At 35.2% G+C, this 26,012-nt stretch overlaps 3 protein-coding genes across 4 annotated transcripts in view; 2 read left to right on the top strand and 1 right to left on the bottom strand.

The window, feature by feature from the left end:
• Positions 1–1,197: 1,197 nt before the first annotated feature.
• On the top strand, positions 1,198–4,420 carry LOC116016872 (glutamate formimidoyltransferase-like). The gene is made up of 2 exons (XM_031257313.1): positions 1,198–1,672; positions 3,724–4,420. The coding sequence occupies exons 1-2, from the start codon at positions 1,279–1,281 to the stop codon at positions 4,224–4,226; spliced, it is 897 nt and encodes a 298-aa protein (XP_031113173.1). The 5' UTR covers positions 1,198–1,278; the 3' UTR covers positions 4,227–4,420.
• Positions 4,421–16,667: 12,247 nt separating this feature from the next.
• LOC116019340 (formimidoyltransferase-cyclodeaminase-like) lies at positions 16,668–21,681 on the top strand. Of its 2 annotated transcripts, none has more exons than XM_031259512.1 (3): positions 16,668–16,809; positions 19,935–20,343; positions 21,043–21,681. In XM_031259512.1, exons 1-3 carry the CDS (start codon positions 16,783–16,785, stop codon positions 21,552–21,554), a joined length of 948 nt encoding a protein of 315 aa, XP_031115372.1. In that variant the 5' UTR covers positions 16,668–16,782; the 3' UTR covers positions 21,555–21,681. The 2 variants fall into 2 exon arrangements, with proteins under 2 accessions (XP_031115372.1, XP_031115380.1); XM_031259520.1 differs by having other exon boundaries at positions 16,730–16,809; positions 19,941–20,343.
• A 1,862-nt stretch (positions 21,682–23,543) lies between these two features.
• The window catches only part of LOC116010573 (protein ULTRAPETALA 2-like), a 9,837-nt gene continuing 7,368 nt past the window's right edge, over positions 23,544–26,012 (bottom strand). The window contains exon 3 of the mRNA XM_031250049.1: positions 23,544–23,603. Coding sequence (XP_031105909.1) covers positions 23,544–23,603 — 60 coding nt within the window. The remainder of the gene's footprint in view (positions 23,604–26,012) is intronic.

Genomic DNA, 26,012 nt, shown 5'->3' on the forward strand with positions numbered 1-26,012 from the left:
GTCGATGACCATCACCGCTTCCCGCCATTGAACCACCCTCAGATTGCAACCCGCACACTACGGAATACATGCAACGCCACCGCCGACCGCCCCGTTGCCGCTGCACCAGTGAAGCCTACCGTCCTTCGACCTTCGCAATGGTTGCCCGTCGAAGTAGAAACGCCGGGAAACTGATGCAACCAATGAAGCCTATCGTCCTTCGTCCATGCCTGAATAGACGAAGACACGGGTGAAGAAACGAACTAGAAACGCCGAACGTCGCTCGCGAATTTGCCCCTCCCCCGCTCGTCGCCGGTCGACGACGTCCCTCTGAACTGCGCCCGTCGCCGGTCACCACCAGTGGAGTGTAGAAAATTGAAAGTCGAAAGTGAGGCGTTGAACAGTTCAAAAGACACCTTTGAAAACACGCATGAAAAATCCCTAGGACAGAGCGGAAAGAATCCCAACAGTCAGGTAAATAAAAAGAAACTGATTGATTAATATCAAAATTAAACAGAGTTTGAAATCTACCATAATTAAGACATTAGAATAAAAGGACCCAAATACCCCCAGGCTTCTAAAACCAGCGCCCAAATAAAAAAATAACTCCAAAAAATAACATCAATCTTACCATCCAAAATCCTAATCTAACGATCATTATTTGACCTCATAGACCTCTATAATATACTAGTTCTCACTTGAATAGATTTATATATATATATATATATATATATATATATATATATATATATTTATTTATTTATTTATTTTTATTTTTATTTATTTATTGATAAAAGCGACTTATTTGTACTACTTTGTACTACAAGTACAATGAAGACATTATGTAAAAGGAAAATAATATATGTATTCAAAGGAGTAAAACTCTTACCACATGTCTTGATTTTATTGGAGGAAAATAAAAAGAAAGTAATAAAAATATGTGACTCACATATTTTTGAATGAATCAAAGAGTGACATGTAAGTAGAGAGTATAAAATAGAGTAGATTGTGGGAGTACATGTAATATTACTCTATGTAAAAATACTTATTACATCCGAAACAAATTTTTAAACTTTTTGCATTAATTTTTAATTTTACCGGGTGTAATTGAGGGCAGCTTAGAATTTTTCTATTGAAATAAAGTTTAGATAATAGGGAGCATTTTTTTTTTGACAATATCAACATTATCCCAAAAAAAAAAAGTAGTGAAACGAAACATCTTCATTTTCAGTTATTTCTGGTGCCGATTTTTTCTATATCTTGGGCTCGAAAGAAGGCTTGCTCGAAGAAGAAAGCGAAATGCTAAAACTGATGCTGGCTTGCGGCAAAGTCTACATCTCCGAGAGCAGAAACAAGGCCGCACTGGAATCAATCGAAAGAGCTGTCAAGCTTATCCCAGAGGCAGCCATTATCAACAAGTTCGAAGATGAGATTTACAACAGAGTCGGCTATACTGTCGTCTCCAAATTGGCTCCTCAACGGCAGCATATTGGTCCATGTCCTTTAAAGAATGCAGTTTTGGAAATGGTGAGATCTGCTTTGGACACCATCGACCTTCAATCGCACTCTGGAACTCATCCTAGGCTTGGTGTTGTGGACCACATTTGCTTTCACCCGCTGGCTGCCACTTCTTTGGACGATGTCGCTGGAACTGCGAAATCTTTGGCGGCTGATGTTGGCTCTGGTCTTCAAGGTTTGCTTCTGAAATCTCCTTAAGATTTTCTGTTTTCATAATGAGAATTCTGTTAGATATAAATGAGTTAATACCAATTTAGGGATTATCAATTTTGATGGTTTTACTTGAGTTACCTCTATTAATACCTAATTTAAATTAGTCATAGACTTTAGTAGTTTTATCAAGTTAGTGTTCAGCTATAGTGGTTTTATCCAATTTAGTCCTGGATTTTTCTTGAATTAGTATTCTAAGAGCGAGAGACTCAATTGGGTAAAATCATTAAAGTTAAGGACCTAATTAAGAGGACATTGAGCACTAAATTGAGAAAAATAACTATAGTCGAAAAATAACTATAGTCGAAGACTAAATTGAGTATTAACTCGTATAAATATAGTCTAATATTGATTTAACAAAATTTTAATTACGAGAAACCTAAACTCGGGAAGCAATATTAATTTCTAGCCATAGTTGATGTTTTTTTTAGTCATGTTGCCTCTTGAACGGGTAAAGAGTTAGACATTTTGTCCCATACTGACACAGAAGTCATAACCTTAGATAGTGTAGTGGGATAATGGTGTCACTTAGGTGGTGTACTAAGATAATTCTAAGCAGTATGTGTACCGGGAACTATATGTGCTATATATTGTATGCCTGGTATCCCATCAATATAGATTTTATATAGGTATAGTGTTCGATGAGTGACAACTTCTAGTCATTCAGTTCAATCAAACTACTTAATAGGCCTAGTCAACTTGCACCAAATAATTAAGACCTTAATATATACGGAGTAACATATATTATATGGGAAAATCTTTGAAATTCATGTTAGGATTCTTTGAACTTGTGTTTTTATACAGTAGATGTTTGCTTGGGTGAACACTTATGATACATGATAGCAAATTAGGGCATAAAGATTCATCATAAACTGAAGAAATTAGTCCCTAGTGCCTGTGACATTTTTCTTTGAAGTCTGAAACAAGAGTTAAACTTGGGAATAAACTCAATAAGAACAGCAACTCAGAAATGGGAGAAGAATTGCTAAAGAACTAGGGAAAATCATAGAAGAAAAGAGAGAAATTAGAATGAAAACTCATAATAATAAGCCCAAGTCTGAAGTTTAATCTAAGGCAAGCAAAGGGCCAAAGTATCATAACAAACTCTCCTATACTATGTGATCATCCTTCACAGATTCCCAGAGCAGCTTAGATGAACACAACTCCGCTCCATGCCTCCATTGGCTACATCCAGAGAGCCTTTTAGTCCTAAAACATCAACCGCTCACTTATTGCAACGGCTTTATTTGGGTTTCATACTACACTTCAGTTCACAGTTCCAGTGTAATACCTCAAAGCACAACTAATTCTTCTGAAATCCTCAGTTCATGACAAAGTATGGCTGCAGTTGGACCCTGTTAAGAGTCTCACATTGAAAAAATAAGAGAGAATATATGGTTTATAGGGTAATGGGTTAGATTAGCTAATTGATTGGATTCAATTTTTAGTGTGGTTTGGCCCATGCCATTTAGTGAGAACTCTCCTGAGTCCTGAGTTCCTGTGACAGTTATTGCAGGATGGGCAGTCTTTCTTTGATAAGTTGTTATATAGTGTTATCAAAGACTTGCATCGACTTGTGGGAGTTAATGCATACTATTGCAACTGTTGGATGCTCTGTGGAATTATTTTTGCTTATGGTAATATTATCTTATATGTTTAGGTAAAGGATGCTCTTAGCAAGGGTACTATTCAAGATCTGATCATTACTCAGTATAAATCATTTGCAAGTTGCAACTAGCATTTCCATTCTACAAAATTTTATATGTTCCATGGAGCTGCATAGTTGCCTATTTTCTTGTCATTAATCTTTTGATCAATATTTCAAACTACATGTTTTTCATTTCCCATGGTTTTCCAATTTTCTGGCATTTTAGGTTGGTATTTTCCTCTGAAAGCTTTTTAAAACTTTCTCCCATCAAGGCATCTAGTCCAATATGTTGCGCATTGGCTTTTATGTTGTTCATTAGAGGCACAAATTTGGTATTACTCCTAATTCATCTGAAACGTAGCTCGCAGTTCCCACTTTTTTATACGGAGCAGCACATCGAGAAGGGAGGTCCCTTGATTCAATCAGAAGGGAGCTGGGATATTTTAGGCCTAACTCTAGTGGGAACCAATGGGCTGGTGGGTCAATCTCAGATGCTTTGCTTCTAAAGCCAGATGAAGGTCCCAACCAAGCAACCCAATCAAAAGGTGTGATTGTCATTGGAGCGACCAGGTGGGTTGATAACTATAACATTCCCGTCTTCTCCAACGACATCAATGTTGTTCGTAGAATTGCCAAGCGAGTCAGTGGCAGAGGGGGCGGGCTCCCATCAGTGCAGTCCATGGCGCTTGCTCATTCGGAAGGTATCATTGAAGTTGCTTGCAACTTGCTGGAACCAAGCAGGGTTAGTGGCATTCAAGTTCAACTGGAAGTTGAAAGGCTTGCCAGAGAAGAGGGTGTGTCTGTGGGCAAAGGGTATTTTACTGATCTCCCACAGGAAAAGATAATTGAAAGTTACTTGAAATTGTTTTAAGACATATATATTTTCCTCTTAAATGTATTGTTTTTTACCTTGGCCAGTGATGCCCAACAATAAATTTAAGCAAACACTCTAAGAACTTGTGTGCATCACATGTTAGCTTCTCCAATTGATATATTTTTTGAGGACCATATGTCTATGCTTTTCACTATTGCATACTCTGAAATGATCAGTAATCTTGACTACTCTTTTCATGTGTTTGGAAAGGAAAATTATTTATGGAAAATGAGTCTTTCTTGTGTTTGGCTGCAGAGCAGAAAACTGTATTTGTGTGTTTGGTTCATTTTCTAGAAAATAGGCTGGAAAATGAACAGAATTGTATAATTAAATATTTTAGTTAATTTGTTTAAATATAACATTTATAATAACAATTTTCAGTATAATCAACAAATGACTAATAAAATATCAAAACAGCTAACCAAAGTATTACAATTGAAAATAACAACCAAAATAACTACTTGATCATTGCATCCAACGTCTTACAATCCAAAATAAGATATCAAAATAGCAAACCAAAATAACTAGTTGATCATCCATCAAGTCTTACAATCCAAAATAAGATATCAAAATGACAAACTAGCAATCTAACATTAAAGTCTTACAATCCAAAAGAAAGTCATAAAACCAAACATAACCAATATCTAACTCCAGGAAGAAATAAAGCTCTCAATCCACTTTCTCTTCAAACTTGCACTCTTCACCTTGAAAACTCTAGCTTGAACTTCGTTTGTCATTAGAAATTCAAATGCTTTGCACAAGTCATCCTCGTGAAAGTCAGCCCCTATTGTCATCACTTGTTAATACAATTCACTTTCATCAATGCCACCGGTGCTCAATGACTTAATGGCTGATGCAAAGTTACCAAGTTGCTCTGCCATTTCATCCACTTTCAGCCGTTTCAGGTCAAATGACTTTCTCTTTCGCCCTGATTTTTGAGACAAAAAATGGGGAAGTCATTTTCCCCCAAATGACCCTCATTTTCCATTGACCATTGTGTTGTTTTTCTTTGACCATATTTTCCTTACTCTTCCCAAACACCAAAAACCCAGAAAATGATTTTCAGAAATCATTTTCTGGGTTTCCAAACACACCCTTAATTCAAATTTTCTGAGCAAGGTGATGACTTCCATCCGAATGTAACCAATTTTGAGCAAGGTGATGACTTCCATCCAAACGATTCCCTCTGTTTTGCTAATAAGTACTTCTTCTATTGTACTGATTTGGTTGTAGGGTCCACTACGAGACAGTTGGTAATAACCTCTTAGTCGATCTCCGGCATATCTTTAAGGCTTTAAGAAAATATCTTTTTGAAGCTTCATATAACTTCGATTATCCGGGTCCGAAGTTCGGGTGAGAGCCCATTGACGATCTTTACTATCCGATTTAGGCGACTCATGTCCAAAGTGGCCTCCTAGATCTCGACTATAGGCCCAGCGCAAGGTTGAGTCTCTTCATCTCGTAGGGCCCTTTTTGGCGATTGTGTGCACTTGGAGGTGTCCATATTCCCTATCTAACGGCTTGCCTTTAGGTAACAACTTCGGATTATCTTCTAGTTCTCTTGGACGATGCTGACCCTAGTTAGAGTTGGAAATTTCATGCAAAAATGCTACATCGAAATTATGCATTGGAGGTTCTCTAGGCCTAGTTAACCTAGTATGATGTTGTGGGCACAAACGATCTTGACAACCACGAACTCTACGTCTATCATCTTGGTGTGCGGCAGGGCACCAAACTCTACGGGCAATGTAATGACCCCTTATGTCTTTACGGAATCCTCGATGAAGCCACACAACGGGGTCTTTACTTAGCCAAGCTGCTTTTGGGATAAACCCATCTGGGTGAAGTTATCATAGTTTATGATATTGACCGAGCTACTTGTGTCCATGAGCACCGGATGCACAATGACATTCTTTATCTCCACTTGGATTACCAATGCATTTCAATGGGGTAAAGGGCCATTAGGGATATCATTATCAGTGAAGATGATGGTATCCCTTTAGGGCTTCTTGTTGTGTAGGAACCAAATGACCTTCCCCATATAGAGGCTTCTTGCCCATCTCTTCTTTTTGGGGAGGGTGTTACCGCACTCAGGTCCCCCGAATATGACTTGGATCAGTTTCTATTTATGATGGCGAGGCTCATCCAACTCTTTCTCCTCCTTCTTGGTGAGCTGCCTGAGCTCTCTCTTATGGGTTCCAAGGGTAGAAGGCATGGAACCGTCCCCCTTTTTCAACATGTAACCTGGAGTTTGTGTTTTCCCCGTGTGCTTCATGAATTGACCGAAGTATCCTAGCTAGATAAGCTCTTCAATTTGAATCTGTATCGTCCCTGGGTTGGCGGTGAAAATGGCAGTATTTGGTCACGTTTACCTTTGAGGAAATTTTTAAGCATTCGCTCTAGTATTTGACAATTCCTATCTCTTTGGAATGGTTTAGGATGGTACTCATGGACTGCATCAATAAGTTCAAGTAGCGGAGGAGGGGAGTCTTACCCCCCTTTGGGGTGATCGCGGGCTTGGTTCTGTTGGGGCTTGTGGTGACCTTTCCCTCCGGATCTTTCCTCCTCCTCCTCCTCTTTCTTCTTCTTCATCATCATCAATAGATTTAGGTAGCGGAGGAGGAGAGTTTTACCTCCCTTTGAGTGATCACGGGCTTGGTTCTGTTAGGGCTTGTGGTGACCTTTCCCTCCGGCTCTTTCCTCCTCCTCCTCCTCCTCCTCCTCCTCTTCTTCTTCTTCTTCTTCTTCTTCTTCTTCTTCTTCTTCTCAGCTTCTTCGGCACCCACAAACCTAGCTTGGGAAGTCCATGGGTCGAATCTCAAGGCAATAGTAAAGATAGGGATCGTGTCCATCCCCTCGAAGTCATAGACATTGGTCACTTCTTTCTTTCACCGAGTCAAAAACTTGGCTAAAGCCTCACAGATTTTTCGGCCTTATAGAGTAGAGATAGGAGAACCATTTCTTCTTCTAAATGTTTTTGGGTGAAATATGTGAGCAAATTCTTCTTGAACTCGGAGAAGGTGGAAATCGACCCCTCTAGGAGCAATTTGGAATAGTCTTAAGCTAGCCCTTCTAGCACCGTCAAGAAACCTATGCATAATATCCCGTCACTTTCCCTAGTCATCATCATTGTTACCTAGTATCTAGTGACGTGGGCTCTAAGGTCAGACAATCCCGTGTATGCCTTTGTGTCGGTGAATCAGAACTCTCACCGAAGTGGTGCTGCCATCACGGCCTGGGTGAACAAGGTGGATAGCACATCTCGTGGCTCCGAAGTGCTTTCCTAGGCATCCATCTTTCTCTAGAGCTCGTCCAATATTCTTTTCAATTGCTCAACCTCATCATTGGATGAACTCGGGACCCACCCATTAGTTTATCATTATCTTTCCATCTAGGATGCATGTTTGTGGAGACTCAGGGCATGGAACACATGCTCTTCTGCCTTGTGGTAGATTTGCCTTGGGATGTGTTATTGTCGCCAAATTGGGTATCAAGCGATCTCAAGCTGGTACCTGAGTACCTAATCTGTCCAGGGCAGACTTGGCTAGGATTAGACGTTTAGTTCTACCTCCTAGGTAATTAATCTCGGCTTGCATCCCTCAGGCCCCTGCCGCCCTGATCTTCTAGGTGAGTTGACCTCCATTTCAACTCGAGGCTGGTTAGTGTGCCCAATGTCGGGCATTAGAGGAGGCGGGGTTTGCATAGGTTATGTATGGGCAGCCCCTTTCAGAGTGCCTATGACGGGTCCAACTTGGTGGCGCAATATTGACTCGCATATCACCGCCGCCAAATAAATGAGGACAATAGTGACTACTCTGGCCTGAACGCCTGGGGAATTGACTACTAGTGGAGCATGAGCGCTCGGGGCTATTTATGCACCCCGATTATTGGTGAAGTGATCTCTCATGTCCCCCTCGAACCTAGCAACATGATTTGCCTATTTTGGGCTCCGCTTGGATTATTTTTGACTGGGGTGACGTTTCTGTTTTGGGAATTACGGTAATTGCGAGAGGTGGACCTTGCCATTGTCGATTGGGACTATGGTAGACCGAATTTGGAAAGCATACTGGAGCTTGTAAGTCCAACTCTCAATAAGAGTACCAAGATGGAACAAATTGACTTTGGGTATGTATGAATTATTAAGGTCGCATAAATTACGAGAGTAAATTAGTAAGGAAAAAATATTGTGGTAATATTTCGTAGATTGATGAATATCACAAAGAATATTTTGTAGTTTAATTAGACATGGTTTGTCTAGGTAAAAAAAATCCCTAAATATCTGGCCGGCTGTGGAAAGGGGTTAAGGCCTAGGGATGGGCCACACGACCTAGTCAAAGTTTGTCATTTTGTCTCGAAGACGGGCTCCAAGACAAGAGGCCGGCCCTGGGTCATCAAACTTGTGCATGCCTCGGGTCGTCAATCTTGGACCTTGGGGTGTTTTATTGGGACGGGTTACCTTCTTGGGCTATTTTCAATATCTCCATATATAAATCCATTTAGTAAACATTAAATTTATGAGTAATAATGTAAAAATTGGCTTGATGTTGAGACTTGAGAGAGAAAAATTGGGTTCATAAACTTAATACATTGTGTTCATCATTAGTGCAGTGGGATTGTGAAGAACCAAATTTGTACGTTATTATCCTTAAATTTTTTTTTAACTAAATGACCTAGATATTTAACTAGATGACCAAATTTAGAACAAAATCAACAATTCAAATGACCATTTATGGTAAAATTGAAAGTCGATGATGAAAATTAGTAAAAGTCAATAGTCAAGAGACCATTTGTGCTCCAACTGAAAGTCGGATATACAAATTTATAAATATCAATAATAAAGAGAATGTTCTTAAAATTAAATTTACCGAGTAATTAACAATCAAAATTGCTAATTAAATATAAGCACATATTAGAAAGACTTGAGAGTTGTAATGATCAGATTGAGAGCATGATATAATTAATTGAGTTAAATCCATTTTTGGTCCTACATTTATTGTGTGTTGGACGCATTTAGTCCGCTTTTATTAATTTTGCCACATTTTATCCAGACTTAATAAATGTTGGACAATTTTAGTCCACCGTCTAAATTAGTGTTAAGTCTCCGTCAAATTGAAGGACATTTTTGTCATTTCAATGGTTTTTTTTGTCAAATGAAGGACACATTTAGTCTTTTTTTCACCATCATTAGTTCATACTCCGGTGATCGACGATCAGGTGGGTCGACAGTATGTGGAGGTTTTGCGTCGCGCAGGCTACATCCTATCGCCGGAGGTGATTACGAGTGGCTAGCGATCAGCTTATTAGGCCTTCCCAAGCCTTGATCCGAAGGTCGCACGTTGATCGCCGTCCAAAAATCCAAAGACCCGACGTTTTGGAGACTTCTCACTAAACTTCGCAGTTTTCATCGGTAGCCGATCGATCGAAGAATGGAAGGTACGATTGGGTTTGTGTCATCGCGGCGGTCCCTGTCCCTCCCTGATGATCATATCGCTGACGGATCCTATGGAGGCGATGAACAAAGAGATGGATGGTAGCAGGGCCACCATCATTGCAGGTGGCGATGAGCTTCCGTTGGTTGGAGATTGACCAGTGAGACAGTTTGGTGGATGTCGCTAAGACTGGCAGTGGCGTCTCTTCGGCTTTGGCTGGGTCAATCGCCATGGCGAAGATCTCTTCCCAGGTAATGGATGGGCAACAGCATCGTGCTGGTGGTCCTGTGCCGTCGGTAGTGAATCCGGTGACTCCATGCGTCTGTCCAGACCGAATCATAAGCGCAAATTAAAAGACCAAGTCGACAAATACCTTGGCTCATGGTTCTGATCTGCTTCAAGGTCCACCCCAGGTGTACGTGGTCTCGTCTAACTCTTCTAATGTGCACAATACAATTGGCGTGACTGCAAAAATGTTCACAGTTCCAGTATTTTAGCTAATGATAGTATTGTATGTCTGTATCTTTGACTTTGCATAATCATGGAGGTAACTCTGGTTTTAGAGCCACATGTCTTAATTATAATTTGAACCTGTGAACGCATGCGGCAATCACCCGGTCAACACAAATTTGAAAGATCACCGGAAAAGACAAAAATACCCTTCTACTTCACGGAGACTTAACATCAATTTGGACGGTGGACTAAAATTGTCCAACATTTATTAAGTCTGGGCAAAATGTGACAAAATTAATAAAAGCGGACTAAATGTGTCCAACGCGTAATAAATGTAGGACCAAAAATAGATTTAACTCTAATTAATTCAGACAGAGATGTTCCTACAAAGATTTAAAGCTATTATTTAAATTGCAATGATAATTGAATAGAGAATAAAATTAATGCAGGTTGAAATAATGGATTGGGTTATGCACACCTGCCAAAATCATGGCCAAGTCATTGTCATATATGAACCCCAAATTATGGTGTGCCTGTAATCCTGTATACTGCGTCACATAAAGAACTGTCTCGAGTTCACCCATTATATATATATATATATATATATACACATACATATACTATTATGTAGTGATTCTAAACCTTTTTTATTATTTAAAAAAAAATCAGTGTCATACATTTTTGGATCGGATAAAATAATACATGGACCAATCAATAGATAAGCTAAAGTTTATTGACTCTGTAACACATGTTTAGCATAAGAAAATGCCTAAAATATGTGATGAAGTAGTACTACAAACTTAATAAATTGTACTAGAAAGACAAACTTATCAAGAAAACATAGTGTGCATGCGTCTCCATATTATATATATCATTATTAGCTTTTGTGATGAAAAAATCAACCAGTTTAAAGTCAGAATTGAAGCTTCAACTGATGAAAAAAATTAATTTTTTTTTTTAGAAAGAAGAAGAAGATATTGATATTCTAACCACCAAGTTTGGGAAGAATTAATTACTATTTGCAAAATAAATAAGAGATAAAGTTGTGATATCTATGGGCTAGTGGGCTACCGACGTGGAAACTGCCTAAAAAACTATGTCCTGGTATTTAATTTCTAGAAGAAAAGACATGTTCTTTTTAGTACTTTTAACTCGGTTACAATGGTAGTATTTATTAAAAGATATGTTATTTCTTTCTTTCTTTTTTATAATTTATAATAATATTTTTTATGTGTAAAAATAGGTGCTCAATATTAGTATTTTATATTAAAATTTTAGATCTATTTAGATTTAAAGACATTTATATTATTGTAAGTAAGTAAGTAATAATAATAATAATAATAATAATAATAATAATAATAATATTATTATTATTATTATTATTATTAATGTAAGACATTTTTTTTTATAAATTTGATATTTATATTTTAGAAAATAACTCACGTATAAATTCAATATATAATGTGTGTGTGTGTATGTATGTATGTATATATATATATATATATATATATATATATATATATATATATATATATTTTAAAGCAAAAATTGATGTCGATTACGGCATAAACTAAATAAAGTCAAGAGGGACGAAGTCCCGGTACAACGAGTGATCCTGGCTATAAGCATGGGAAGCTAAAGAATGTGATATCCTATTAGATGATATAGGAACAAAAAGGATCGAACAAAACAAGAAAGACGACATGATAACTTTGCAAACGTCAACAGTAAGCCCAATCAGGGGCAGATCCAGCATGGGGTAGTGGGGGCAGCTGCCCCTACTCACCCCACCCTCACCTCCTATATAGCCCTTGTATATATATATATATATATATATATATATATATATATATATATATATATATGTATGTATAGTGCAGTTTTATATATAAGTATATGAAATCTGATATAATTAAATAATTAATTAGTTGGCAGAGTTGGTTTGTGCACGCCTTTACCCAGGAAAGGGCGAGTGTTTGACTCAAGCGGCTGGTCTCGTATGTGCCGCAGACATGACGATGATGATCTCCTGAAGTATGAGCTTGAAGATTATGGTGATCACGTTATGACATTTTATGAACTTTTTGTGTTGTTTCGTTTTTGAGTTAGTGAAAATGAATTTTCCATTTTATTTTAATATCATGATTGAATGTTTTTTTGGCATGTGCACATAACAAGACTACAAATTTTTACTATCTACACAATGGAGCATGAATCAACATTGTGTTTGGTGGATAGTGCAACTACACATAGTATCCTTATGGATAGAAGGTTTTTTCAGACCCTAACCAAGACTAATAGTAATATCATCACAACGATTGCCAATGATGAGCTACAGGTAGTAGGCTCTAGTAGAGCTTCACTTATCCTCCCTAAAGGTACAAAGTTACTAATTGAAAATGTTTTATTGTACCCCAAATCTAAACGAACCTTATTGAGTTTCAAAGATATTAGATCAAATAATTTTCATATAGAAATCAAAACTAATTAAGAGCAACCTTGAGTTCTTAATCATGACTCAGTTGATCACTGGTCATAAGCAAGAGGTTGAAAAACTTTCATCTTTATCTTTTGGGTTATATTATACCTATATACAATAACCTGTGCATTGCACTAACCTTGAAACTCAAAATTCTACATTCTTTTCAAATTTAGCATGACCGTTTGGTTTATCCTGGGCAGAATATGATGGGTCAGATCATTTTTAGTTCTATTTGACATATCCTTTCAAGATCTCTTGCACATTCGTCAAATATGTATACATATGTTGCTTGTCCAAAAGGTAAATATATTATATGCCTGTCGCGTATTAAGATTGGACATGAATCACTTTTTTTTTTTTTTTGCAAAGGTTGCAGGGCGACATTTGTGAACCGATTAATCCACTTCCTGGGCCATTTAGATATTTTATGGTCCTTATTGATGCTTCTATTCGTTGGACTGATGTTAGTCTGTTATCAATGAGGAACAAAGCTTTCGCTAAATTTATTGCGAAAATTACTGAATTAAATGCCAAGTTCCCATATTATCCGATTAAATCAATAAAAATAGATAATGCTGGAGAATTTACATCGACTGCTTTCGATGATTATTGTATGGCCCTGGGCATCAAAGTGGAGCATCTCGTACCTTATGTCCATACTTAGAATGGTCTAGTTGAATCTCTAATTAACATCACGTTTGGTTCACGGAATAGATTTGGAGGGAATAGGAATGATATTACATAAGGAATGGAATAAGTAAGGAATATAACAGGAATTGTATTCTATTGTTTGGTTCGCGAAAGGAATAGACTTTAGGAATTGTATTCCAACGTTTGGTTGGTTAAAGGAATAGAAATGGAATATATATTTAAAAGACATAAATACCCTTATACAAAATTTTATTATTATTATTATTATTATTTATTATTATTATTACATAAGATTTTTATATAATACTATTCTATAGCAATTACAATATTAATATAATGATCTATAAATTATGAAATAAAATATTCATATAAGTAACAAAAATTTTTAAAGAACATTTAATAATATTTAGAAGAAGAGATTATGAAGTCTTCAGGAAGTTGGTTTGAGATGTGTAAATCTCCTTATTTTAAGGAGTCTTCCTACAACAAATGATCAGATATTCAATAGTCCTAATATTACTATAAAATGTGATGAGATTATCCTAAGGAGAATACAAGCTCTATACGCCATTCAAAACAACCAAAATGATGCAAAGTAACCACTCACTTCTAGTGCAGCAAGAACACTAAGAACACAATCACTCATGGACATCTTTCCACTAGAAAATTCAAGAAGATCATCACTTGACTGGAAATAATCAACAAATGTTGTATTATGAATGAACCAAATGAGATTTTAGATTCCTGAACTAAACTTGTACTTAGATTACATTTCATTTTTATATTTATTTATTTAAATGTGTATATTGTGAATTATTTGGAAAGAGTTGTTTACTTTTTGGTATAAAATTTAAAAAATTATACCAACACTTGATTATTTGTATAATATTTAATTAATATATGTTAAATATTGATCTTGTTTTAATCGTCTGATGAGATGATATTATTTATGTTTAATAATATAAAATATACGTATAAATATTTAACAAAAATATATAAATACATAAAAACAATATAAAAGATTAAAACGAAATTACTAAAAAGTAACAGGTGCAAAACAGGAATATAATTTTTTTTAAATAGTGTAGATGAATAATGTTGTGCCATATTTGGCTCAATACTGTTCACTATCATAAAAAATTTGTCATAAAAATTAATTTGATTCAGAGTGTTGTGATCTAAATATATTTTAAGTTTAATTAAGGGTAAAATATTAAATAAGAAAATTTGTCTATTCCTGAGAACTTAGGAATAGGTTAATACCAAGGGGGGTTTGGTAATAGCTCATTCACAGGAATAATGTTTCTGGGAATAAAAAGCATTACCAAACAAAGAAATATGCCTATTCCCGGGAATGCTATGCCATTCCAGGCCTATTCCGTAAACCAAACATGCGGTAAGTGTATTAAATTAATTGCTAGATCATTATTACTAAAGTCCAGCTTACTGGTTTCTTGTTGGGGACATGCAGTATTGTATGCTGCAGCTTTAATACAAATTCGAATCACTGCTTATAATGATTATTTCCCCTTACAACTACTATGCGGCATAGATAATAGCCAAGGTGAGTGTTATAAATATTATATTAATGGTCATTATCATAAGACTCTTCTTTTATCTTCCATTTATTCCATTGATTATGTTATAGAAAAATGAAGGGTTGTATGGATGTATATATATTCATGTTGAAGGCTAAATGAAATAGATATCTTGTGTTCTACATCTTGTATTCCTCTCTTTTCTCTACTCATACCCCTTTATATTTTATTACCTTACATACAAATCTATCCGCATTTTACCGTACAACTACCACAAGAGACTTGGCTAATAAGAAAGCTAAATTACAACATATTACTATTTTAATTTAATCAGTATTTGTATGTATTATTTTATTTGAGTTAATTCCAGAAATGGTCCTTCGACTATTGACTTTTACCAATTTTTGTCCTCGACTTTTAATTTGATCAAAGTTGGTCCCTTAACTATTGATTTTGTACCAATTTTGGTCCTTTTGTTAAATCTACGTTAAATAGGTGTTAAAATTGAGGGCAAAAATGTAAAACCAAATATTTGAGGCCTTCTATATATTACTACAATGTAATATATAATCCGTAATAATTTTTATTGTTGTATTAGGTGGTTTTTTTTTTTGTTGCTTTATTTGATAGAAAAAGTGGTAGAAAAGGGCACCGGTATGTTAATTTTTTTTTTTTTGCTTTATTCTTTTTTTTTTTTTGCTTTATGGTACAACTCATCCATCACTTTGATTACCAAATTTTCAACCAGAAAAATGCAAATTAGAGCAGTAAAATATTAACATAGAATAAAACAAAAAAAAAACACCTAATACAACAATAAAATATACAATAACACTCAACATCCAGTTAGAGAATTTACAAATATATATATATATATATATATATATATATATATATATATATATATATATATATATATATATATATTACGGAGTATATATTACATTGCAGTAATATATTAAAGACTCAAATATTTAGTTTTACATTTTTGCCCTCAATTTTAACACCTATTTAACCTAGAGTTAACAGAAGGACCAAAATTGGTACAAAATCAATAGTTAAGGGACCAACTTTGGTCAAATTAAAAGTTAATGACAAAAATTGGTAAAAGTCAATAGTCGAAGGACCATTTCTGAAATTAACTTTATTTTATTTTGTTGGAGATGCAATCATTTTTTCATCATATCATGTTGTTGATTTTAGATTTATTAGTGGTAGTTGGATGGATAGGATAATTATCTTTATTTGTTGGATGAAAAAAACAATGAAAAAAACACATATAGAGTATAATTATATATTTATATTGCTTGAAATATTGGAATTAGCATACATGGAGAAATGGCTAAACCATTAAATTGAAATTAGTTGGTAGTCTTGAATGAGTTAAAATAATTGAGAACAAATGGTGCAAATAAAAAATGAATTCTACTGGTTTAAGTTTTTTTTTTTTAATATTAAAATGCTATGGTGGTTTATATATGAAGATTCATGGTTATAATTTGAGAAAAATTTACAAAATGACGAATATGCATGGTCCTCTAATAATTTGAAAATTCAAAATCATTTGTCAGTGATAGTAAAATTTATAAGTAATAGACTGAAACAGTCATTTTCAATATAATTAAAGGGAAAAATTTGTATAGTGTAATAATTCATGAACTGAGTCTATGGTTTATATATAACTAATGTATTAAAATTGTCATTTTTTCCTTTTAAGAATACATTGTTTATATTTTATTCATTGTTATAATTGTTGGACTCTTTATTTGTATAATGCAGGTGGATGGGGACATCTGTCCTGTACAAGTGTACATTTTACATCAATGTGACTCAATAGCCTCAAAATGACATACCCAGAAACCATCTAATCTTCCACCTCTTTTTATTTAATTTAAAAAAAAAAAAAAACAGTACTATATATTGAATCACTCTCTGACTCTTCTCCATTATTGAACCAAGAAGTAAAGGAAGAGAAAGAGATCAAACCAGCAAGAGGAAAAATGGCTGCCAATAACCCAAATTCCAAGGTAACTCGCTATCAATTTCTTCTTCTTCTTTCCTTCCAATAAAAGATCACTTCTTTAGTATTTTTCAGATTGTCAGATTCTCTATGTATCAGTTTTGAGTTTGGTCCATATATATATACTTTTTAGGGCGTGTTTGGTTGGATGAAAAACATTTTCCATGGGAAAAGTTTTCCTACAAGTTGGGAAAAATGACGTTTTATGTTGTTTGGTTGGATGGAAAACAATTTCCATGGAAAAAGTTTTCCTTAACAATGAGGAAAATATTTTCCATGGAAATCTTAGATATTTTGTTTTCTATGGAAAACTTTTTCAATGGAAAACTAGTATTACAATTTTACCCCACCAAACTTTATTAATTACTCTTATTATTATTATATTATTATTAGTGTGTAGGGTTATTTATGTCATTCTACACATTATTTCTTATCATTCCAAACCCAACCAAACAATGGAATTCGTATTTCCAGTAATTTCTTTTCCACCAACCAAACAATAGAATCTATTTTCCTGGTAATTTGTTTTCCATGGAATTTGAATTCCATTTCCTTCAAATATTTTCCAGCGAACCAAACGGGCTGTTAGTATTTTTCAGATTGTCAGTTTCTCTATGTATCAGTTTTGAGTTTGGTATATATATATATATATATATATATATATATATATATATATATATATATATATATACATATACTGATGAACTAGAATAGGACTTGAGGAAAAAAGTTTTCTTGATTATTTGAAATAATAGAGACAATGCCTTGCATTTGTGGAGATTTCAATAGCACGCTTCTCTCATCTTTGCAAGAATGGTTCATGTATAGTATTATAGTAACTAAAATCAAGTTTGAATTATAAAGAATGTATGTAATAGGGATGTTTAAAGAACCACTGCCCACATAAGATGTACATACACGGTATTTTAATTTTGAACTTGTTTGGTAAATAGTGAATCCGTAATCATTTTGACATTTAAACCGAGTCAAAATACCAAAAAAGTTATTTGGTTCTTCAGCGATTTAGAGCATTTGTGTTCTTTAATTATGTTTTAAAGTGATTATTTTTGTCCTTTCAAAGTGACTACTATGTGGTTATTTTGATTGATGTGCTTGTTTTCAGCCTTTCACATTTGATAATTAATTGTTCTAAAATGTTGGAATAAAATACTACTCCATCTTTAAGACCAACAAGATTTTTTATTTTTCATATTTTCATTTTAATAAAAAGAATTGGAGCATGTGCGTCATCTCAACTAAAAGTCTAAATTTCATATTTATATATATATTTTATATGCTCAACACAAAGATATTATAGTCAAGTTAAACTTCAATTAAAAAGGATTAAGCTGTAGTCTTCTAGTTTCTTCACCTAATAATGTACAATTGTACATGCCGATGTAGTGTTGTGATCAATTTTGGCAGTATTGATCAAATAGTGGATAATAAAAATTAAAATGCAATTATTATTGTTTCGACTCTTTTCTATTTAACTACATTAATTAGTACATCTTAGCATATTATTAAGGAAGAAAGGGAATTAAAAGAAAATATCATAGGGGCGGGTGTGCTGGACCACGCATATCCACGAATTTGTGCTGTGATAGTGTCATGTTCACGAGACACGTGATTCTCGTTTGTCCTTTACCTCGGGCAGGGAGACTTCTATCGTTTGCATTAATCGATTTTTTTGTGGACTTTAAAATTTTTTAGGGAAACTTATACTTTTTATTACTAAGTTATATAATAATTGTAAAATTTACATTTAATTATTAATTATGTTCACTTTTCGTACTTAAGTTATTATTATAGTTTCATTTTTCGTTGCTTTACTAATAAAATATTGGGGACAAAATTTGTAACTTTAGTATAACTTAGGGATGAAAAATGATCATGAAGAGTTAATAAAAGTACGAAAAGTGTAACACCAATGATAATTTAAGGACGAAAAGTGAACACGACTAATACTTACGACGGATTCTATAATTATTCTATAACTTATGGACGAAGATTATAATTTTCTCTCTTTTTTTTTTTTTAAATTAAACCCTAAGATTAGACTGTCGATTTATCAAATCATGGCAATTAAATTTTTAATGTTTTTAAATTAATATTTTAAATATTTAATTTTAATTAATTAACATATTTACTCTAATACTTTTTTAATGCTACTGACTCTATTATTCTAATATTTAATATAAACTTATATATCATTTAATCAATTTAAACCTCTACGTTCAAATTACAACTAAAAATGATTGATATAATTACATTATAATATATTAGTTATATATAAGTTTTTGTTCATTATTTATTTTCATAAAAAAATTATTTTGTAATATATTTAAAAATTTTATTTGCACATTTAGTATTAAAAAAAATACTAAAATGAATTTACATACAAACTCTGTATATTATTACACGTCACTTTTGATACAAAAAATAACTTTAAATGGCTCAAACTATCTGACTATTTCACTCAATTTTAGGCTTTGTCCATTTGGGCCATCAAATTTATCAGGAATTCTTTTATCCTAATTTTAAAATTTTATAATTTTATTGGCCCAAACCATAAGTCTTTGGGTAAAATTGATAACCATGGCGTTATTTTAGTTTTACCAAAATTCAAAAGTAATGCAATTCATCCTAAAATATTTTCTACTCATAATCTTCCTTTATGTCATTGTTTGATTGGTTAATTTATTTTTTTTTTTTGTTAAAAGTTGATGGTATCAGTCAATTCATCACACCCAATAATGGTAGAATGTCGTTAAGAGAATTTAAGAGGAAAAAAAATTAAGAGGGATAAGAAGTATTTTCCTTTTATATTAATTGATGATATCCACATTTTTATTTTTAATATTTGATTTTGATTTGTTTCTTTCATTAAAAAAAATGGTTGCAGTTTTAGCTATAATGCTTAAAATGCTCAGACCAATATACCTCATGAACGAAAAATAATTTTCTAGTGAAAAAATTGGTGAACATTTTAAACCGAAGAATCATTTACCTTAAAAATTAATACTTATGAATCAATTAGTACAAAAATTTTAAAAGTTGTGAATCAACCTAGTTAATGTCAGTGGGAAAATAAACTGAATTTTAGCTTGCACTAATCCTACCCAATTGAAGGAGAAGAAATCGGTGATGCAATCCGTGCTGTTGTGTTGCAAACTCCACATCTCCGAATCGCGAAACCGGGAAGCTCTGGAGAGCATTCAACGCGCCGCCAAGCTTGATCCGGAGACGGTCATCGTCAACATATTCGAGGACCGTGAGTATAACCGGATTAACTACACTCTGGTGTCCTATGTTATCCACGACGCCACCGGGACCCCCATTTACTGCCCGCTGCAGCAAACCGTGGTGGCCATCGCTGCTGCTGCCTACGACGGCATAAACCTTGAACTCCACTCCGGCGCTCACCCCCGCCTCGGCGTCGTTGATGACATTACGGTTCATCCCCTCGCCCAGGCCTCGTTAGACGAGGCTGCTTGGCTGGCTAAACGATTGGCTGCAGAATTTGGAAGCCGATTTCGAGGTGAATAATATATGCACCTTTAATAAACATTACCATTATGTTAAAAGTTAAACTACTCCTAACAAATGCATAAATTTATTTTCATATATTGTTTTCTAGAGCAAGTATGGTGGACTTGACCCTTCACTGGCTCCACTCAACAATTTCTCCCCTCCCACCAGCACATGTTGCTGGTTCTAAAGCCTCTAACCTTGCTTGTTCGGATCAAGAGTTTACCACAACATACATTTTGGAGAGTCTGGTACTAGATTTGGCCCATTGCCAGCCTCCGTCAACTCAATATGCAGGGTGCTGGATTTGTTCCTTCACCCAAAAATTCATTCCCAGCACCATCTGTTATTGTTGGGGCTCAAGCGGCAACCTGACTCTTATACCACCTGTTAAGATTAAGGGTTTACCGTCCGTAAGGACAGCTCAGGTGGTAAAAGTGCTCTACCTACAAAGGTTCGATCCTCAAACCCCTGAGTTTGAGCAGGTTAGCTATGGGTAACCGGAGGAGTAAACCTGCTTAAAAGAAGATTAAGGGTTTACCTCTTCTTCATACATTTTGAAGAGTGGACTTGCCCTTCATCAACCTTCCACGATAATTCTCTAACTACTAATTGATGGACTTGGCCTTTCACTGCCTCAGCCGAACATTTGGCTTATTTTTAACATTGATCCAACTGTACTGTTACATGTTTCTATGCATATATGCAGTGCCGGTTTATTTGTATAACGATGCGCACCCAACTGGGAAGGCTTTGGACACAATCAGGCGTGAGCTGGGATATTACAGGCCTAACTTGAGGGGGATCCAGTGGGCTGGGTGGCCACACCTGGAGTCTCTTCCAGTGAAGCCCGACGAGGGCCCTGACGTGGTGTCCCGAGCTAGGGGTATCACGATGATCGGTGCACGGGCTTGGGTAGCCATGTACAACGTCCCCATCATGTCCACTGATGTGTCGGCTGCGAGGCGGATTGCTGCGAGGGTGAGTGCTCGAGGCGGGGGCCTGCCTGCTGTGCAGACCCTTGGCCTGCTTCATGGCGAGGGCACAACTGAGATCGCCTGCATTCTGCTGGAGCCGAACCAAATTGGGGCAGACCATGTCCAGAATCGCGTTGAGATGCTGGCTGCACAAGAAGACCTGGATGTAGAGAAAGGCTATTTCACTGATTTTTCTCCTGAGATGATTATTGAAAAGTATATGAAACTCATCAATGCTAGCTAGCTAGCTAGCTAGATTGGGTCAAAAAGATTTGCAGCCCAAGTTTCGATCTGAACAATCAATAAGGAATTGAAAATAAATGTTACCCATTCTTGGTCTGTAAATTCAACAAACTCTGTTCGACTGTTTATTTAATTTTCTTTTAGACTTAGTGATCCTGACCCCACAGGACATCGCCCCTAGAGTCCCACTGTACTACTGAGGTAAATCCTGAGTTGCACAGTCAGTCCACCGGTCAGATCCTAGTATTGTGCATTCATGTGCACAAGGGATCTAATCCAGACCTTCCATCATCTTTGAGTCTTTAATTTTTCCATGCATGCATGTTTCTAGTGAGATTCAGACTTCCGCACTACTGCTACTTCTAGTGATGACTTTTAAGTCAGGCGACAAGCCAATTACGCTAAACTCCCCAGATCAGGCGACGAATCAACTAAGCTAAACCTCGGGACAATCTGTTAATTTAATTTGACTTAACAACTGCGCGCATGCCATTCACTTTTATTTGTAGCTAGAGAGATTTCTTGTGTGCCGGCCAAGCCACTGAAGCCAGCACAACAATTTCTCTGATAAGACCAATATAATCCCTCCATGAAGGTCCACTAACAAATCAGCTTCTAAATTAACTATACTGCAGTGAAATGGATATCAAATGATCAAGTGATTATACTATGGAAAAGTGAAAATTCCTGATTATAATGACATTTTACAAATTACTTATTTGTTTTGACTTTGAGATTGTTGGACGGACACTAATTAATAAAGTTCTAATCAAATTCTATTTTAGATATTATCCAAACTTGATTAAATTGTATGTATTCCTCTAACTTTTATAATGTAGAAAGAGTGTTTCCAAAAATACAAGGAAGATTAATATTTGTATCACTACTACACAGATGGCTTTTAACGTAGGCTAATGGACCCTTTAACGTCGGCTAAAAGCCGACGTTGATTTGGCCGATGTTATAAGGTACACATTCGACGTCGGTTATATTATAGCCGACGTTGAAAGTATTACCTACAACGTCGGCTAATAAGAATAGCCGACGTTGTAGGTAATTAAAAAAATAAAAAAAATACCTACAACGTCGGCTATTTAGACTAGCCGACGTTGTAGATGATTTTAAAAAATTAAAAAATACCTACAACGTCAGCTAATAAGAATAGACGACGTTGTAGGTAATTAAAAATAATAATAAAATACCTTATAACGTCGGCTAATAAGAATACCCGACGTTGTAGGTAATAAAAAAATTAAAAAATACCTACAACGTCGGCTATTTGGACTAGTCGACATTGTAGAGGATTTTAAAAAATTAAAAATACCTAGAACGTTGGCTAGTCGGCTAATTAGACTAGCCGACGTTGTAGATAATTTTAAAAAATCAAAAAATATCCTACAACGTCGGCTAGTCTAATTAGCCGGCGTTGTAGGTATTTTTTAAAAAATCAAAAAATACCCTACAACGTCGGCTAGTCTAATTAGCCAACGTTGTAGGGTATTTTTTTTTTTAAATATTCAATTTATTTTTCTATTTACACCCAAAACCTATAGAGTATTTTTTTTAAAAAAATATTCAATTTATTTTTCTATTTACACCCAAAACCTGCTCAAATACATATAGCTATCACAATCACATCCAAAACCTGTACAATTTATATTTATAATATGAAATAATATCAAAATTAATAAAAGTAATAATTAATCTCACAATTGATACTAATTAATAATACAAGTTCAATAAAAAATTATCAATATCAATTCAAAAGTAATAATCTTCGACAAACTTTGTACCAAAAGCAATAAAAGCAATACATCTCACATTTCTACTTCAATGCAATGTATTAAACCATTCATCAATGCATACCCACGCAACAATCACATCTCCCCTTTTGCAGAACCTGTAATTAGGAAGAGTTGTACGGCTATGATATAAATGATTATGTTTACCAAGATAACTAATCAGAGAGAAGGATCAAGATCTTGTTTCATCAATTCCTATTCGTTGCAGCAACAACCACAACTTTCTTCTCCTGCTCAAACCCATCAATCTGCACATCAAGTAAACCTTAGTAAATAAGATACAAAGGAAACATCACTAAGCATCCACAATACAACAAATGAATCATGATTAAGGTAAAGGCATTAAGCCTACAGTAAATGGTCTGCATAATCTGGAGTCAACACTAAATATTGCTAAAATCTCTTATTTTATCCAATAGGGGCCAATTTGCCTTTTTCATTGAAACAAAAAATAAAACAAAGACAACAAAAATGAGTCTTTTTCTATTTTTTTATATATATATAAGTTAGGCATCAATATTTTATATGTAAATCATTCCTTATAAGTTTGTACTCATAGTTTTTTAAATGCATGTTTATAGTTTGATTTTGTAGCTTTCTAAGTTTTGTAACAACTAATAGGATTTCCATCATTAACAAGACATATAGGATTTATCAGTTTCCCCAAAACAAAACAAACAATAAGAATAGTAGAAATGGTAAGAAGTATAGATTGAAAAGATCAAAAACAAAATACAAATGAGCAGTAAATTTAGATAGAAAAGAATGCAGTTTAAAAAGGTATAATAATTAGATGAACCTTAAATAGCATACTCCAATATACCTGGCATTCTCAATGAGCATAATAGGCTTTAGAAAAACTCCAAGCAACCTTTGTTTTCTTTTGAACAATTAGATGAACCTTAAATAGCAAACTCTTTTCTGCTGTTCATTTAATTTTCTTTTAGACTTAGTGATCCTACAATTAGATGAACCTTAAATAGCAAACTCTTTTCTGCTGTTCATTTAATTTTCTTTTAGACTTAGTGATAGCCCACAGGACACCGTTCTTAGAGCCCCAGAGATAAATCGTGAGTTGCATAGTCAGTTCACCGGTCAGATCCTAGTATTCATGTGCATAAGGGATCCAATCCAGACCTTCCATCATCTTTGAGTCTTTTTTCCATGCATGCATGTTTCTAGTGAGATTCAGAACTCCGCACTACTGCTGCTTCTAGTGATGACCTTTAAGTCAGGCGACGAGCCAACTACGCTAAACTACCCAGATCAAGCGACGAATCAACTAAGCTAAACCTCGGGACAATCTGCTAATTTAATTTGACTCAACAACTGCATGCCATTCACTTTTATTTGTAGCTAGAGAGATTATATTCCTTGTGTGCCGGCCAAGCGACTGAAGCCAGCACAACAATTTCTCTGATAAGACCAATATAATCCCTCCATGAAGGTCCACTAACAAATCAGCATCTAAATTAACTATACTGCAGTGAATTGGATATGAGGATATCAAATGATCAAGTGATTATACTATGGAAAAGTGAAAATTCCTGATTATACTGACATTTTACAAGTTACTTATTTGTTTTGACTTTGAGATGGTTGGACAGACACTAATACAGTTCTAATCATATTCTAGTTTAGATATTATCCAAACTTGATTAAATTGTATTCCTCTCACTTTTATAATGTAGAAAGTGTTTCCAAAAATATAATACAAGGAACATCAATTAGATTTGTATACGTCATCCATGTCCATTCCCTAGGATGAGAGCTATACATAATTCGATTTGTTTCAATTCCCTAGGATGTGTCACATATTTTTTCCGCCAGGTGGTGAATTTTAATAAGTATTTTTTTTTTGAAATAAGAGAATTTTAATAAGTATTGTGCGCCCGCTGATGATAGCCTTCTATTTTCCAAAGCTAACGCCATGAAGCGATTGAAGTTAATAGGTGGGTCACTTTTCTAGACATGATAGCCTTCTATTTTCCAAAGCTAATGCCCATGAAGCAATGGAAGTTAATAGGTGTGTCACTTTTTCGGACAGTTGGTGAATTTTAACAAGTATTGTGCTTACATACTCTCTTGTTAGTGACTGGCCAAATGGTTTGCTCCATTCACATTGGTGGGGATCAAACTCCCAACCTCATACTTAAGGGACGAGATGTTGAACCACCACGCCAACCATGTTGGTTCACACCCTCTTTTTACTATCACCATTTTACTCATCACAATTTTGGTTGAATTGTAGCTCTGCCAACTTATATCATGAGCGTACTTTTGCTACCAAAGACCTTTTGTGAAAATTTGGAACGGATTATGAATAGGTACTGGGCGGTGGGGAAATGGCTTAGCCAATGACAAAGGGATCCACTGGTTGGCCTAGGCCAAGTTCTATGCCCCTAACTGTGGGTGGTCCCAGTTTCAAGCTGCTTAATGAGTTCAATTTGACCCTCTTAGGTAAACAAGGGTGGTGCCTTTTAACTAATCGGTCTACCCTGGTTTCTTGAGCCCTCAAAGCACATTACTACCCCAAAAGCTCGTTCATTGAAGCAACATTGGGTCATAATCTGAGCTACTGTTAGCGTAGCATTCATGCTGCACAAAATCTCATCAAGGAGGGGGGTGGGGGGTGGAGGGGGGGGGGGAGGAGTGCG

Source organism: Ipomoea triloba, chromosome 1, assembly GCF_003576645.1.
Source record: "Ipomoea triloba cultivar NCNSP0323 chromosome 1, ASM357664v1".
Classification (NCBI taxonomy): Eukaryota; Viridiplantae; Streptophyta; class Magnoliopsida; order Solanales; family Convolvulaceae; genus Ipomoea; species Ipomoea triloba.

Coding starts and splice junctions, on each gene's coding strand:
- LOC116016872 (XM_031257313.1), top strand. CDS start 1,279: ATGCTAAAACTGATGCTGGCTTGCGGCAAAGTCTACATCTCCGAGAGC. Junction 1,673..3,723: donor TGTTGGCTCTGGTCTTCAAG/GTTTGCTTCTGA, acceptor CGTAGCTCGCAG/TTCCCACTTTTTTATACGGA.
- LOC116019340 (XM_031259512.1), top strand. CDS start 16,783: ATGGCTGCCAATAACCCAAATTCCAAG. Junction 16,810..19,934: donor CCAATAACCCAAATTCCAAG/GTAACTCGCTAT, acceptor ACCCAATTGAAG/GAGAAGAAATCGGTGATGCA. Junction 20,344..21,042: donor ATTTGGAAGCCGATTTCGAG/GTGAATAATATA, acceptor GCATATATGCAG/TGCCGGTTTATTTGTATAAC.